Source organism: Wasmannia auropunctata, unplaced genomic scaffold (genome assembly GCF_000956235.1).
Source record: "Wasmannia auropunctata unplaced genomic scaffold, wasmannia.A_1.0 LD336111.1, whole genome shotgun sequence".
Lineage (NCBI taxonomy): Eukaryota > Metazoa > Arthropoda > Insecta > Hymenoptera > Formicidae > Wasmannia > Wasmannia auropunctata.
The window spans coordinates 847083-862844 of NW_012026779.1; the positions used below are offsets into that span (position 1 = coordinate 847083).

The following is a 15762-nucleotide window of genomic DNA, read 5'->3' on the forward strand; positions in this document are numbered from 1 at the left end:
CGTACTTTGTGTTTAAAATGCTTGAAAATGTTTCTAACGACAACTGTTAGTGTATTAGAGAAGTTAGAAATCGAATGGTATGGACATAATGCTGTACCCGACAAGCAGGTGTCGTATTTACCGCAGGTAGTCGTTTCGGAACAGTCGGGAGGGGTCGAGAAAGAGCTCGAAATTTCAATGAAAACGATTTCTGGCAGATATAAAACCGTTTGTCTCTTATTCTAGAGGGTTCAAAGGATTTTTTAAGCCAATAAAAAAAAATCGATTTTTTGAAATTTCTACTGTGGTGTAACCCCTTAAATGAACAGAACAGCCGGAATTATGGGAGCCGTGGATACATTTTTTTTATGACCTCAGTATATATTGTATACAGCGCTTATTTACATTATAGTTATTTTTAAATACAAATATTTTCAAACATACTTCAAATATGTATAAATCTGCAGGGAAAAACCCGTCCCAAAAAACTTTATATTTTCTTTTAAAAAAAATTCAGAAAAATAGCATAAAAATTTGGCCTCTAGACTAGAATATTCCTTTATGTTGTGACTATCCGTGCGACACGCGTTTATTAATTCGACAACTATCGTTGTCCGATCGAATACCCTGAACTATCAAATTAGTTTCTCTTTTTTTTTTTTACTGTAATAGTAAAAACGAAAATCAAATCACGTGCGCTACGGCATGGTACAAGATACATCTAACTCTCGTAATGGAGATGTGCACTTTTATATCGCGTTCACCCGCGGATACAGCCAGCCTTACAATCAGCGAGAGGTCGAGATCGAGGCGACGATAATAATATGTTTGCAATGATGAAATTTGATACTGCGATTACGATCGCGGATCTCCGCATCTTCCGTGAATTGTAGAGATTATCGCGACCGTTGACCGCGCGCGACCACATAACCCGCCATTTATTTTCAATAAGAGCATAGGGTTACACGCGCGAAGCATTCTGCTATAAGGTGTTTGACGTGACGATTTATCGATCCACGTGGTATTTACGTTAACATGGATTTTGAACTACACTTACGTGCGCGCGCGACACGTAGAAGCGTTTCTTTACGAAACTGGTACTTGCGTGAAGAGGTACGTCCGGATTAGAAACGAAGGCGAAAACGAAGGTTGAAACAGGGTTGACACGAAGGGGGGGGGAGAGGGGGGTTAAACGATCCACCGAGGTCCTTTTTCGTCCGTATGACCGAACCGGTTCCTCAAGATCGTGTAACATCTTTAAACTTGGTAATCCCACGGCAATTTAGCCCGAACAGATGCGTCACCGTTTTCTGACACCGTCATTTTGTGCGCATCGCGCCCCTGTCTCGACGCAATCTCTATATAGGTACGTACTCTCGCTTTCTTATCACCAGGATACGCATTAAATACAATTGACATAAACGCAGTAAATATAATTGATTGATATTATAATAAATTGACTGTTATTAATAATTTATTATTATTCATGAATTATCTTGTCATTGGCGCGTTTCGTACTTCGAGTTAGGGGGACACACCCGATACCCGTTATTACGCGACGAAACCTGCAAACCGAATTTTTAAATGTGTCATCGCGGCGAAGTTAAAAGGCACCGTCCGGCGATTTTCGCGGGAGCAGAAGCGGTAATGCAATTTTCGATGTACGTCGCGAAAATCTCATTAGCAGCAAAAATTCAATCTAACACGCTCGCCAAACACTACTTGCGTCGTATGTATATTTACTACAGTTAAAATATATCGCGTCTACCAATTTTCGCGGAGCAAAGCAAGCGATAATGCGATTTTCAATGTGCGCCCCCGGGCAAAACCTCGTTACTAGCGGCAGAAATTTAATCTAATATTTTTATTAAACTACTTATACGGTTATGTATCTCCGCCTCTATATTGTTTTGCATGCCGGCCGTTAATTATAATGTGTGCTCCCGATTTTGCGCAGCGGCATAAGCCGACAAAAAACGATTTTCGGTGCGTGTCGCGAAGAAAATTTTATTACATTCGAAAGAGTTGAATTCGAGTTGAAAATATTTGCTGCAGCCCGCACGCCGCTGCTATCAGCGGGGCGACTCTGAAAAACGACAGAGAAGGCCGCTATCATTTTTCGCCGAGGTGCAGCTTTGATAACGATAAATTGGAACATAAGTGCGATAGTAATTAAATAACCATTATCTATGTTGATGCACGAATGTTGTTTAAACACGGTATAGATACAATGGATATGGTAGATTATAATGGTTTATTTAGCACATTCATCATTCGTACACGTATTCATCAATCACGATCGCGAGAAATTCTACGGCGAAGGTTAAAATGCGGGGCCGCCCCGAGTCTTTTTTTTATCGCTCAGCATTAATTATCAATTTTTGCGGCTTGCCTTTTGGACTCTCGTTAAAAGGAAGGCGCACACCGCTAATTGATACCTAATCGTCGTCGGTCAAGGGGCAATCGGGGCAAAACAGTAGTTCGAACGAACTGAAAAATTTATCTTTTTCCCGTTCCTCAGTGCATCTTGCTCGCATCGAGGAGCATTTTGCCTTATCGAGTTGCGCATATAAATCACGAAAGGCGGCTGCTTTATATCTCACAGTAGGTATACGCGATCGGAATGTAAATTTAATTCTTTTTTCTTTCGCATTGTCGTTATATATCGCGTATCGTTTATTCTTTGCAACAATATTGAGGCAATATAACCATAAAAATAGAGCCACTCGAGAGTATAATGTTAAAGCGTCAGGTTCGCCTTTCTTTATCGTATCTAATTTGTAATTTAAAATCGATGACAAACCGATGACGAAATCAACGACAAACTAATGTAACACGAGATTTAACGCTTGCGTTAACGTTACAGAAATAATCGAACGCGTATGCTTTACAAACGGTTCAAAGGAACATTGTGCGACGCAAAATGCTTCATTTGTGAAGCTGTTTATAAAACAGCTTGGTGCTCTACGAACGGGTGACGAAATGAAGGTTCTTCTTTTCTGTCCGGAAGGTGTTTTGCCTGTCTTCGTGGATTTCGACACGGAGTATGAGGAAACACCTGTATGCCGGCATTGCGCATCAAGTATTTTGTGTTACTGAACAGTATTCGTGAATAAGTCAACCTTGTTGTAGCCGAATATTTTTTATTTTTTTTATTATCCAGTAATTTATATAATTACACGGAAGGAACAATTTTGCTGGATCCAGATCTGAAAATAATTTTTGTTCAATAATTAAAATAATTTTGTTGGAAAGTCACAATGATCGCTAGAATATTAAAACGTTTTATAGTAATGGCTTATAATTTTTAACTTTCCAACAAATTATTTTGATGGTTGAATAAGAATTATTTTCAGCTTTGTATTTAACAAAATTTTTAGGCCTTTCAACAAAAAAATCATTCTTTCCGTGTAAAATTTTGATTTTTTTTTTTATTGAATGAGAAGCATAACAAAAATCGTAGATCTTGGCCTAAAAATAACTTTCTGGATTGTTTTTGGAAAGAAAGTAGCGTTCTTTTTTATAAGGTAGTTAAAAATTTATAAAAGAAAACATTTATTGACGATATATCGATAATTATAGTCAGCCAGCTGTACATCAACTTTACGCAAAGATTACACCATCTTGGTGCTCACAGTTTGTATTTCTTAACTCTTTCGTGTGTATTTTACCCGTTTCTGTTTTGCCACTTCTAAAGTGAATGGTATATAGCTCAGTGCATACTTTGCCATACGAAGCGCCGTGTAATATAATATTACATCATGACATTTATTATAAAATTAAATCTCTAAATCAGTAAAGACTAAAAATTGATAAATGACGTCTCGCACGATCATTGCCGTTTGAAAAATAATTATCCATCTGAACATATGTAGTTCAGATATTCGCAAGTGTCCCGCGCGATTCGAATTTCGAAGTCATTTCTTCCTATTTGACAACGTCAACTCCATAGTCCGCTGCTGCTCGCACTCGCGCGATTTCATCACGGAGAGGCTCACGCCGCTCACTTTTCCAGCAATGGCCAGTTCGGAGCTGCCCGAGTTCGAAGCGAGCCGCCGCGTGTTGCGATTATTGCTCTTTTATGGCGCTGTGGCAGAACGATGGTGCGACACGGTGGTTCTCTCCGAACGACCGCTTTTCGTCCTTTCCCACGACATATTTGTCCATCAATCCGTCAGTCATCTGCGAGAAACTCGATTGCAAGGATCGCGTGGTAATTTCCGAGTGAGGGGGGAGAGGCTAGGGGTTATATTGGTCGCAGTCGAATTGCAGTGGCCGAGCTTAGCCATCAGGCTTAAGGTGCCAACAAAATATGCCTGAGGAGAAATCTCATCCATCTCCGTGGAAGAGGAGGAGGAACTAGAGCGGGCTGAATTGCCGGGGTCCAGGTGAATTATCCAGGGTCCGGGTGGAAAAAGGGACGAATATCGCCGATAAAACGCCGTCATGGGCAGCGATAAATTGCTGGCGTGGCGGCACGATTACTGCTGCGCCAGCGACGGAAAGTCCTTGCGAGAGTATAAGGTGGTGGCTCAACGGTCGCGTCGCTGCCGCCGCCGCTGGTGCTGGTGCTGCTGCTTCTGCTGCGGCTGCTGCTGCGGCGGCGGCGACGAAGCTGAGTCGGCTGTTATTCCGAACATGGACCAGCGAGTGAATTTCTGCGTGTAATTAAGAGAAGCAAGAGCCCCCTACGCGCGCTGCCGTTATCTGCGATCCGAGCGATTTTATTTATCGTGCTTGCTCACGGTGGCATTTAAAGTACCTAGCAGTTTGAGAGAGTCGCTCTGGTATTCGCCCTTAAGATATAATGATAATAATGACGATCGGATTTATTAGTAATTTTTACATACGAAGCTCATTTATCAAAAGATTCGTGCGTCTTAATGCAAAAAAATTAAATTTGACAACCTACTTGTATACACGGTGCAAAATTTCCTCCTCGAGATACAGTTGCTTTACAATTTTCAATTGTTCCGGTTTTTTTTTGTTATATACTGACATTACATTGAAGATGATCCGAGATTTGATAATCCGCCCTTAGAATATTTGATTGGCTTAAAAATATTATTATTTCAAATTACTTCTTTTAAATGGTTTCCTGATACTATGCTATATCATACTCGTATTTGATGAGAAAATTTAAATACTAACATATAAATGTTATCTGTGTTTTGTCACGCTGGATGAAACAGATTTTTCAAACACAGCGATAATAAACAGATTCGGTGATACGAGTATCGTCCTTAAAAAATTTTCATCCTTAAATAATTTAATATTAGATTCTTCTTTTTTTAAATAGGCTTTCTGATACTGTGGTGTATCCCGTCATGTACATATTTGACGAAAAGATATTCCCACACTTAACATACAAATGTTATTATTATATGCTTCGACGCTAGATGAGACAGATTTCTCTCTTTCGTATGAACCGCGACGGTGACGACGCGATTTTAGATTCGGCAGAACCGTCCCTTCGATCAATACGAAAGGTTCGTTAATAGCGAATGCTGCGTCGCGCCGTCCTTCGACAGTTAGGCCAGAACGGATTGCTGCACACCGTGCGTGTGCACGGGCTAAAGCTCGTGATAACATCCCCCGAACGAGCTTGCTCGTGTGCCTTTCTCCATTATTATCCTTATGACATGCAGATTGCGCATTACACGCGGTGCATCACTTTGAAGCGCATAATGCACCGCGTGTATACGCGAGTGCTCCCCACAGCACTGCCTGCGAGGCATATCGCGTATTTCTCCCCGGGTCAATTTAACGTTTCATCTACAACAATTAGCTCTACCAAGTCCTTCCTCGAAAAAGAAACTGTTAAAAAATGTTACGACACGTGCGGATTATACATACCATGGATATCTCTCTCTCTCTCTCTTTCTCATGCTTTCTCTCCACTGCAGACAAAGGTCATTACACTCTAGAACTGAAAACGATATCAGTTTTCTTTCGATATAGAGATAACGATATTTTATGTTGCTATTAATTACGATTAAGAGTTGAAAAACTCGCGGTGCGTTAAACGCGATAAATAAGCAGGCAGCTTTTGAGTGAATCATTTCCCCCGGGCGCCAATTAATCTGGAGCTGATTCCGCTACAACTACCTAACCGATCCCACTTCCACTTGAAGCTCGATAATTGTCGCGGCGGTGCGAGCGATTTGTGCACGCAAAATATCTCCGCACCGCGAGACATTATTACCGGGAGAACAATCCGCCGGATCCGCGCGCGTATCAATGGATCCGATATCGTCCGTTGTTGGTCCGAGTTAGTAATCTGCCGGGCGAGAGAACTCGCGCGCGGGCGACACGCGGAAAACACGCCGCGCGCGACGGATAATGCCCCGGAGAGTCCGCGAGAGAGTTCAAAATATCCGGTCCACACACGTGCGTTTATGCGCCTCGCGCGTTTCATTCTTCCCCCCCCCCTCCTTCACCCCTCGTTTTCGTCTCGTCTCTCTCCCCTCTTTCTCTCGGCATAGACTAACCCCGTGCACATACATACACACTCGGGCTACGTGCGAACTTCCATACATGTGTGTACTCGCGCGCTATATATAGACTTCGGGGGAGGGGTTTGGGGGTTAGCATGACTCCCTGGCATTGATCGTACTACCACCCCATGAGCAACCCCTAATAACACCCTCCTGCTGTCCCCCGTTTCCCCGGTTCCCGCTTCTCTCTCTCTCTCTCTCTCTCTCTCTCTCTCTTTCTCTGTCTCTTTCTCTTTCTCACTCCTCTCCCTCGGCGCCGCCGCCCCCTCGCTCCAAACTGCGCCCTTTGCTAACCCAATCTGAGACCCCTGCAGGCGGCGACTCTCAACCGGCGGTTCCCGTGCGACGCGACGCAGCGCGACGCGACGTGCCGAACTGAGCTCACGCGGGCCAGCTGGCCGGTCAGCTGATTCCCAGCGGCGGCAGCACGACGCGGCGCGGAGCGAAGCGAAGCGATGCGGTGTGGCGCGGCGCGGCGCGGTGCGGCGCGTCGGGACGCCCATTAGCCACGCGAACTAAACTAAAGCCATTAACTCCCGCGGCTTAATAACGGGCGAAGCCACCCACGGCGACCTGTTTGCAAATCCCGCGGACTTCGGGACGGGCTGCGACGAGATATCGGCCACGCCGCGCCGATGCCGCTTCCGGCACGAGCACGTGGGGCGTCGTACGGTATACCGAGGCGAAGTAATCGGACGCGGTCTGACCCCTTACCTTAACCCTCTCGAGCACGCGGCGGTTGGCGGTCGATAAACACGCGTCAAAAGTGGAAAGGTACAGAGAAATAATATAATCATGTCAGGAGAATACAAAATACAATCTCACGAATATACTGTTACTTAAATTCTATATAAATTATTCGTGGGACAGAAAAGGTATCACTCTCGATTATTCCGTCTCTGAATATTATATATATATATATATATAATATATACTTACTACATATACATATATACGTATGTAAGTACATATTTTTCAATAATTAATGAAGATGTTTATTTGTAGTGTAATTTATTGAATGATCGACATATGTATTTGCGAACTTTGGGGGGGGGGGGAAGACCGGCTATTGACTGTTCCACGTGCTGTAATCTAAAATATTGTCACGTCGGAGAAGTAAACAGATTCTCGAAAACTCGGAGAATGTCTAAACTTTCAGAAAGGGTGGCGAACTTATCGAACGTAAACGTCCGATGTAGGTACCATAACCGAGTATCGATGGGGATGAGTCGTCGCGCGAGATAACCGCGCGGCGATCGATACCCGTGCCAATGTGTTATTTTAGTAACTAACGACGAATTATGTCCGTCTTTTGCAAAAGCACGAAGAGTATAACGTATTACCTTGACGAACACGTAAAGTTCATATAAGACTTGCTTATATTACGAGAGATTGTTACGTATAATGTACACAAATTTTGTAAATTGCCAAATTATAATTTAAAAAATTTTGTTTTCTTTGATGAGCATAAGATTCTTAAGAAAACTCAGGTCATTTTTGTCAGAAAAGTGAAATTACTCTCAGATCCTGCCGTTGAGTACTGTTATATCCGACGAATCGCCACAAATCGATCAACTCACTGATTAATGGCTCTATCTTATCTATGTTGAGTGTTTATGGTAGCCTAGCAGTATTAGACTTGCACTGAATAAATTCGCATTGAACTTAGTCACTCAAGTGCAATGACAGAGAAAAGTCTTTCTCTTTAATAAAAGCTGAAAAGAGATAATTTCAGAATGTAGCGTATCTCATCGCAGTAGACGTTTTTATTTATTAAACAGCGATGTCTTTACAATTATGTAGTTAATCATTTTAGCATATTTCATATAGGCGAGATAGACGATTTGTTCCAACAGTAAAAACGTTTAATGTAATGTAAGTATGGACTGATAGTAATTAACTTTATACGTGTCGCCAAGCTGAAAGATGTAGACTCCACCCCAGTCAGTAATTTTCCGCGGAGAGGGGGAAGGCTTCTGTGAAATCAGTGTGTTTACGACGTGTAAAGGAAAGGTGTTGAGTCTGTTTTTAATTTCTTTCCATCGATTTGAGATTTGTTCCGGCTCTCTATCAATTGTCAACATAACTTTTAATACATTTTGACATATTTGACATTTTTTTACTAACTGGGGTGGAGCCTAAAAATCGAAGTTCCCTACCTCAATCAACTTCAGTTCGGCGACGCCGGGCATATGTCTTTTACATAGTAAAAGTGGGGGGGGGGCTTATAAATATGGATATAAATATGGATAAGCAGTCCATATTTATATAGTCAAAAATACAGCGTAGAAACGATAACGGCTTATAAAAAGAAGTTAATGATAGAGGATTAATTAACCTCGTTTGCTTCATTGTCAAGTTCAACAAGCGTGTGCCTGTCGTTTCTGAGAGAGCACAGCAAGGAGCACAGCCTTGAAAAATTCTAGGCTGCCGCGTGCCGACTTGAGCGTGCGCGCGCGCGCGCGTGCGAGGCGCTAGTTTTTCATTCGGCGGATTAGTTCCGTATCGGTGGAATGATCTGTCACGAATCCTCTCCCCGGGTTCGTGAAAGAGAGAGAGAGAGAGAGAGAGAGACGAATGCGGCAGAGGATGCAGGAAGGCGGGCAAAAATTCTGGCGGGCAACCCGCGCACGCCGTGGCGGCGGGTGCCGTGCGACGAATTAATTAGTTCGATCGTGCGGCACGTCTTGAATGAAAAGCCGGGCGCGTTACATGCGCGCACGCCGGGGGTTATTGCACGAGCGGCACTCTACGGCCGCTACGTGCCTCGCGTGAAATTACGTTTATCGGACTAAATTAGCGCGATTCAATTCCGTCTTACGGAGTCGCGGCCGATTCGTCAAGCGGCGCGGCACTTGTTTCCGACGTGTCCGCGCGTAATTCCGGAAGCGATCGCGTTCCGTTACATCGGTTTACGCGCGACGTGACTGTTTTGACTGTTTGCTATTCGACAGATTGCGAGCGGTGCCAAATGAACGTATGGGTATGGGGTATTTTTCATTAAGAAAAGGAAAAGAATTTAACTTCATTCTTATGCAAATATTTTTTACGACTAATATTTTGAAAGAATAATAATTTATCGATTCGTTAAATACGCGCCTAGATTAAGCCTATAAAAGTGTCTTAGTTGCTGTGACGTTCTAGATAACTTCATTTGATAACGCTTCATTTTATATTTAGGATTATTACGGCGAGATTGCCGAGCGATCGTTGTTGATCGAGCGATGTAGCGAACGGGACGAAAGATTTGTCCACGCGTCCCGTCACTCCCCAATAAACCGTACACGACAGTGGGTTACCCCTGCAACCCTTGAGATCTCGACTCACCCCTGGCAAATCTGCCCCGCGCGCACACATACACACACATACGCGCGCGCGCGTACCACACGCGTGCGACAGTGACGTGTCGTTGGGGTCCCATGGCGTCGATTCTCCGGAGACGAGAAAGTCCAAGTTCTTTCCCGACGCGATCGATCTTGGAACGGGTACATTTTCTCGTACGTTGAAAAAGAAAATCATGCCGTATTTCCTCTCGATCCGATCTGTCAGTCATTCATAATTTATTCATACTATTAGTTGATACCTGTCAGCTTTTTTTCAATATCAGTATACATAGTCGACAAATATATCTCTTATAATTTATCCAGTTACATTCGCTTTCGTATATGGATACACGGAAAGAATAATACGTTGCTGAAATGTTAAAAAATTGAACCAGTTACAGGAAAACTGACTTCGTTGGACTATCCAAATAATTGTGTAGAATGGTCAAGCTGATTGTTAGAATGTCAAAACTTTCTGCAGCATCCCCGATTAGCTTGACTTTCCCAATTATAGTGCTTTTTTTATGTGCACAGAAAGAACAATGTTGCTGAATCCATTAATTTTTGTTCAATAATCAAAATAATTTTGTATGAAAGTCGAAATAATTGCTAGAATACCAAAACGTTTTATAGCATTACTTATCAGCTTTAACATTCCAACAAATTATTTTGATGATTCAATAAAAAATTATTTTCAGATCTGTTCTTAGCAAAATTTTTAGACCTTTCAACATAATCGTTCTTTCCGTGTGATCAACAAAATTATTTTCACCTGTATCTAACAAAATTTTTGGACACTTCAGCAAAATCGTTCTTTAAAGTCCGCGTATCTATTCGTCTATACATTTATCTGTCATATAAATCGCAAAGACGCTTATCTGTCTATATGCAGTTTTCACTGCTTTTTTCGCGACACAGACCTCGAGGTCTAACTCGAGTGATTTATCTTATCGATCGCGTCGAATAAAGATTCAAAGGAACCGTCTTATCTCCTGCTCGTTTGCTGAAGGCCATTTTTTTAACCGAGATCCTGATGATTCGTCGAAATTCATTTGAGCATGCGTTTGCAATAGTTTATTTACATTAAAATTGATTCTAGCTAGCTCAGCGAAAGAAATCATTCTCCTCTCTCGCATTCGTCGTTCGTGTTTATAGCACCGGATGTTTAGCGCGCACGGATATCACGATGACATCACAAATCCGGTGGAAAATCACAGAAAGCCTTCTTGGATTTTTTCATAGAATTTGAATAAGGCCGCAATAATGTATACTTTTTGCCGTGTTGTCAGTCAGTCAAGGAACAAGTTACAAGTCCGTCTCTCGGGGTCTCTCTTAAGACGCATATACGGACGCTCGCGCAATTATCATTCCCGCATTATCGCAACGTTTTATGTCTACTCTGTTTATCTTTGTCTCTCGCTGCAACTAAGCGCGTTCTAATTAGCATAGTGATTTTACAAGGTTGCCAATACGCGGAAGAAATATCGTGGCACGTGAAGGTCGGGATCACGAGTTCGGGGGAAAGTCCGATTTGCACCGATGCAGGCAGCAGAGAGGTGGGGATTTCTTGATCTTTCGTAATCTTCGTATTCGACGGATTTAGCGTGACGCGTTTCTTTTCTTCGGAAAAAATGTTGGATCTTTATTCCCTCTTCTTCTCTTCTCTTCGTCGTAGATCGGAATCCGTTACCTTAACGTTACGGAATCCGTCGCGCGCGTCACGGTCGCGCGAGCGAACGCGATGTATGTATAATGCGCTAATGCGTAGAGTATCGATCGCGGGTCGAACGATAGTCCCGAAATTCGTTACCGGAAGCGCCGCGCTCTCTGGGTTGTACCCGGAATATTCCGCGTACTCTTGTTATTAATCACCGCGCCGCGCTCGCTTCTTAATGATCGCTCGTCCGGCCTCGGGGGCGCGAATATGCACGCGGGGTAAACACCGGCCCGGGCATTCCGAGCACTAAATATTATCAACGCGACGTTAATTATCCGCTGGTTAACCGACTACTACTCCACCGAGAGACCGGAGAGCCGAGGACTTGATTCTCAATGATTTGGAAGCCATCGGTTAAGAGGATGCTAAAGCCGTCTGTTTTATCAACAAAAATACCATTTTTGTTGGATACAAAATACTTCGTATTAATCGCATAGAATAAAATTTCCTTTTCCACGATTAAAACACACATGCTAATGCATCTGGCTCTGGTGTGTTTTGTACCAAAAACAGGAAAAAATTAAGAAATTACAGATTTCGTTATCCATTTTAACCTCAACATGGCGACTAATACTATCAATTTACCAAAACGTTTACTTCGTGAAAAAGTTAGGCAGGTTATATGCTCGAAATGAAGGCAGAGCCAGATGTACAATAAAGAAATGAATATAGGTGAGTCGTTAAAATCAAATTTAGAAGCCTAAATAAAAATACATTTGTATCCTACAAATTCGTGTATATGTATGCGTGAGATATATTGATGTGGTAATAAACATGACACATCACTACACACTACTACATCAATATCGCACGCATACATACTCACAAATTGTCGGTAAAACAGCGGATTTTTGGAGTTTGATCTAGGATTTAGGATCCTCTTAAGGCATTTCTGCAACAGCATTCGCTCTCTATTTTTTGTTTGTTGAAAATTATATAATACAGATGGAAAAAGTCATAGAAAGTGCGAGCGATTTATTTTGACATGGGATAAACGTTGGGAAAAACTATTAATTTCAGATAGGCTCCCAATCGAAAGAAAGGGATGAATCGTTTGATTAAATAAATAATTAACAGATCTCAATAATGAGGCAATAAATATAACACTCAAATGAGATAAGAAAAAAATATATGCAGAATAAAGTTGCGTTTATGCTCGTCATTGCAAAATTATTGCAATCAGTTTGTATTGTTTGTATCGAGCTAATTCATGAAAATTGGATATACCGTGTAATATGTTTGATAATGTTATAATTGATTCGTGACATTAAATTATCGGTGTCTGGATGATCGCCGACAATTGGACTGACAGCATAAATACAACGACCTTCGCGTCATTATTGATTTTGATGTAGCGTTATTTCAGCTCAAACAGCTGAGCGACTAAACTTTCGTCGTCGATACAAAACTACACGCGTTATTAAAAAAAAAATCGGTTTTAAAAGTCTTCATATTTGCAGAGTTAATTTTACGTTTTTTCAAAGTTCCAGGTTGAAACTTTGTTAACAAATCTCGCTTCTCTGTCTTGCAAAATTGTCTGTGAACTGCCTCGATGAAGAGAGCGTTGTATACATATGCTTGAAAAATACTTTTTTTCAGTGATAATTTTAGCTGAAAAAACAAATCTGAACTTTTGGAATGTTTAAATAGGAAATAGCGTTAAAACTGAAACTTCTGCGGAAATTACTAATTATTATAATGTAACAGTGTGGTTTAACATCCTTATTTCAAAACTCTGGAAAATTGATTTCGACCGAGCGAAGTATGGAATAATTTCTCGAGGTCCTTCCAAGGAAGTCGATTAGGAAACTGGACCCGGTTCCGATTTCAACGCTGTTTCCGATATTCAAACATTCCAGAAGGGTCCGGCGCAACCGATTGTTGTCGCCGGAGACCCTTCGGGTGTGCTGTTTCAAATCTCCGCTTCCGTAACGCGCGCACCGCGTTAAAGGGATCAAGGAATGGCGCGCGGTCGTGGTGAAAGTTGTAAACTACGTTTCGCGAATCTGTGCCACGTCCGAGAGTGCGTTTCGCGGCGTTTCGCCCGCGGTCGGAGAGGGCCTCAGCCTTAGAGTAGTGCGTAGTCGCGCACCCCTCGTTGCGCCTTAAGCGGCGTCTACAATGAGACTTAAGATCTAAGATTTAAGCTTTAAGGCATTAATTCGTGATGTCATTTCCGTTCGTAAGGCGTTCCCGCCTTCTTACTTTTAGCCTTAACTTTAATCCTCAAGCGAATTAACGAAATTTCAATTCTTACGGCTAAAAGTTTACGGCTTAAAGTAGCGCGAACCATAATAAGAACCAATCATCACATTGCCTTCCATTGCTTTTTCTTATTGCGTCTGCTTTCTGATTGGATGCTTGGTCGTTAAAGCTTAAAGTTATAATCTTACAACGTTTATTTATTGTAGACACTACGATGTAACGACCTAAGTCTTAACGCTTACGGTTTAAGATTTAAAGCTTTTAAATCTTAAGTCTTAAGTTTTATTGTAGAACGGGCTTTAAGTGGCGTCTACAATGAGACTTAAGATTTAAGCTTTAAGGCGTTAATTCGTGATGTCATTTCCGTTCGTAAGGCGTTCCCGCCTTTACTTTAGCCGTAACTTTAATCTTCAAGCGAATTGACGAAATTTTAATTCTTACAGCTAAAAGTCTACGGCTTAAGGTCCATCTACAATGAGAGTAGTAAATCGTAAGCCGTAAGAAATTTACCAGTCACAGTCGAATATGAGAAGAATAATCGACTGTGTTTGGTCAATTTCTTATGGCCTACGACTTACTACTCTCATTGTAGATGAATCTTTAAAGTCGCGCGATATAAGAACCAATTATCACACTGCCTACCATTGTCTTTTCTTGCGTCTGCTTTCTGATTGGATGATTGATTGTTAAAGCTTAAAGTTATAATCTTACAACGTTTATTTATTGTAAACACTACGATGTAGCGGCTTAAATCTTAACGCTTACGGTTTAAGATTTAAAGCTTAAATCTCAAGTTTTAAGTTTCATTGTAGAACGGGCTTTACGAGAATTCACGTGGTGTCGCGAAAATTTCGACGCGAAATGCGACGCAACGCGATGGGAACGATGGGATGGGTGGAGGAAGGGAGGGATGGGGGGGGGGGCGCGTTGCATGCATGAAACATTTCGCGACGCACACACGCGAAAGTAACACGCTATACACAGCACACCTAACATGAGCGATCGGTCTGATCTGACAGATCGTTGCCTGTCCCCAGGAGGCACACTCCAGCCTATGGCTACAGCCAACCGGACTACAGGCTCCACGAGCTGAACAAGAGGTTATCGCAGCGCACGGAGGTGAGTACACTTTCTCGAATACATTTCTCTTTTCTCCGCCGTTTCTACTTGTACACGTGCTATCGTGCTATTTGCGATGTTCAGCGAGAGTCCAGCGAGAAATTCCGGATTCACCCTTCGTCGGCCCTTCGCGCACTCGTGCGCGCGCGATTCATCCACTGTCGCGCGCACGCATCAACGTGCGTTCAATACGCGTGATATAATCGATTCGATAAGTTACTCGCGAAACAGGTCTCATAAAATCAGTTCCAAAAACGTAAAAAGTGAAAAAGGTGCACTAACAAAAAGTGTATCTTGATTAAATTAAAAATCTTGTCGCTCGCGGCGCGCGGTATCTGAAATTACAGATACTTAATGGACTACGATTATTATACGTGATGGTTTTGCCAATTTTCCGATTACCGCGTGAACAAAGTGGGATATGTTTTTTTTTTTTTTGGTAAAACGGAAAATAAATATTCCTTTGAAACGATGAAAAAAATATTTGCGGTACCGAAATGGTCGGCGCGACGAAATTTACGGCATGCTTAATCGAATGCGCTATTTATCGCAATTCGAGATGTCGTTATTTTGATAAAGGTTATTGCACGCAGTTTTGTTTAATCGCGTTTTGCTAAATCGCTCACAATTTTCGTTTGTTCCTGGCGTTTGTATTGCGAAAAAGTTTACGTGACTTTAAAGCCAACTTTCCTGTCATATTTACGCAAGAAAGATTCTAACAAGGGAACCTCGCGAAGTGTCAAATTCTGATTTTAATGAAACTTGGTACACTTTGAGGTTACATAAATAGATGAATTTAGAAATTATCAGTTGATGCTAAAAAACGGTTTAAAGGGATGAATCCACCCCTTATATGTTAATTAATTCTTTTTTTCTTTTGTTATATCTCGAAAACTATTCAAGATAAGATCGGAAGAGCACA

General features: G+C 42.0%; 1 protein-coding gene across 1 annotated transcript in view; it reads left to right on the forward strand.

Annotated features, from left to right (window-relative positions):
• Positions 1–15762, forward strand: part of LOC105448848 (LIM domain-binding protein 2) — a 97517-nt gene that overhangs the window by 49857 nt on the left and 31898 nt on the right. Inside the window, exon 2 of the mRNA XM_011687669.1 lies at positions 14741–14840. Within this exon, the coding sequence (XP_011685971.1) occupies positions 14741–14840 (100 nt within the window). The remainder of the gene's footprint in view (positions 1–14740; positions 14841–15762) is intronic.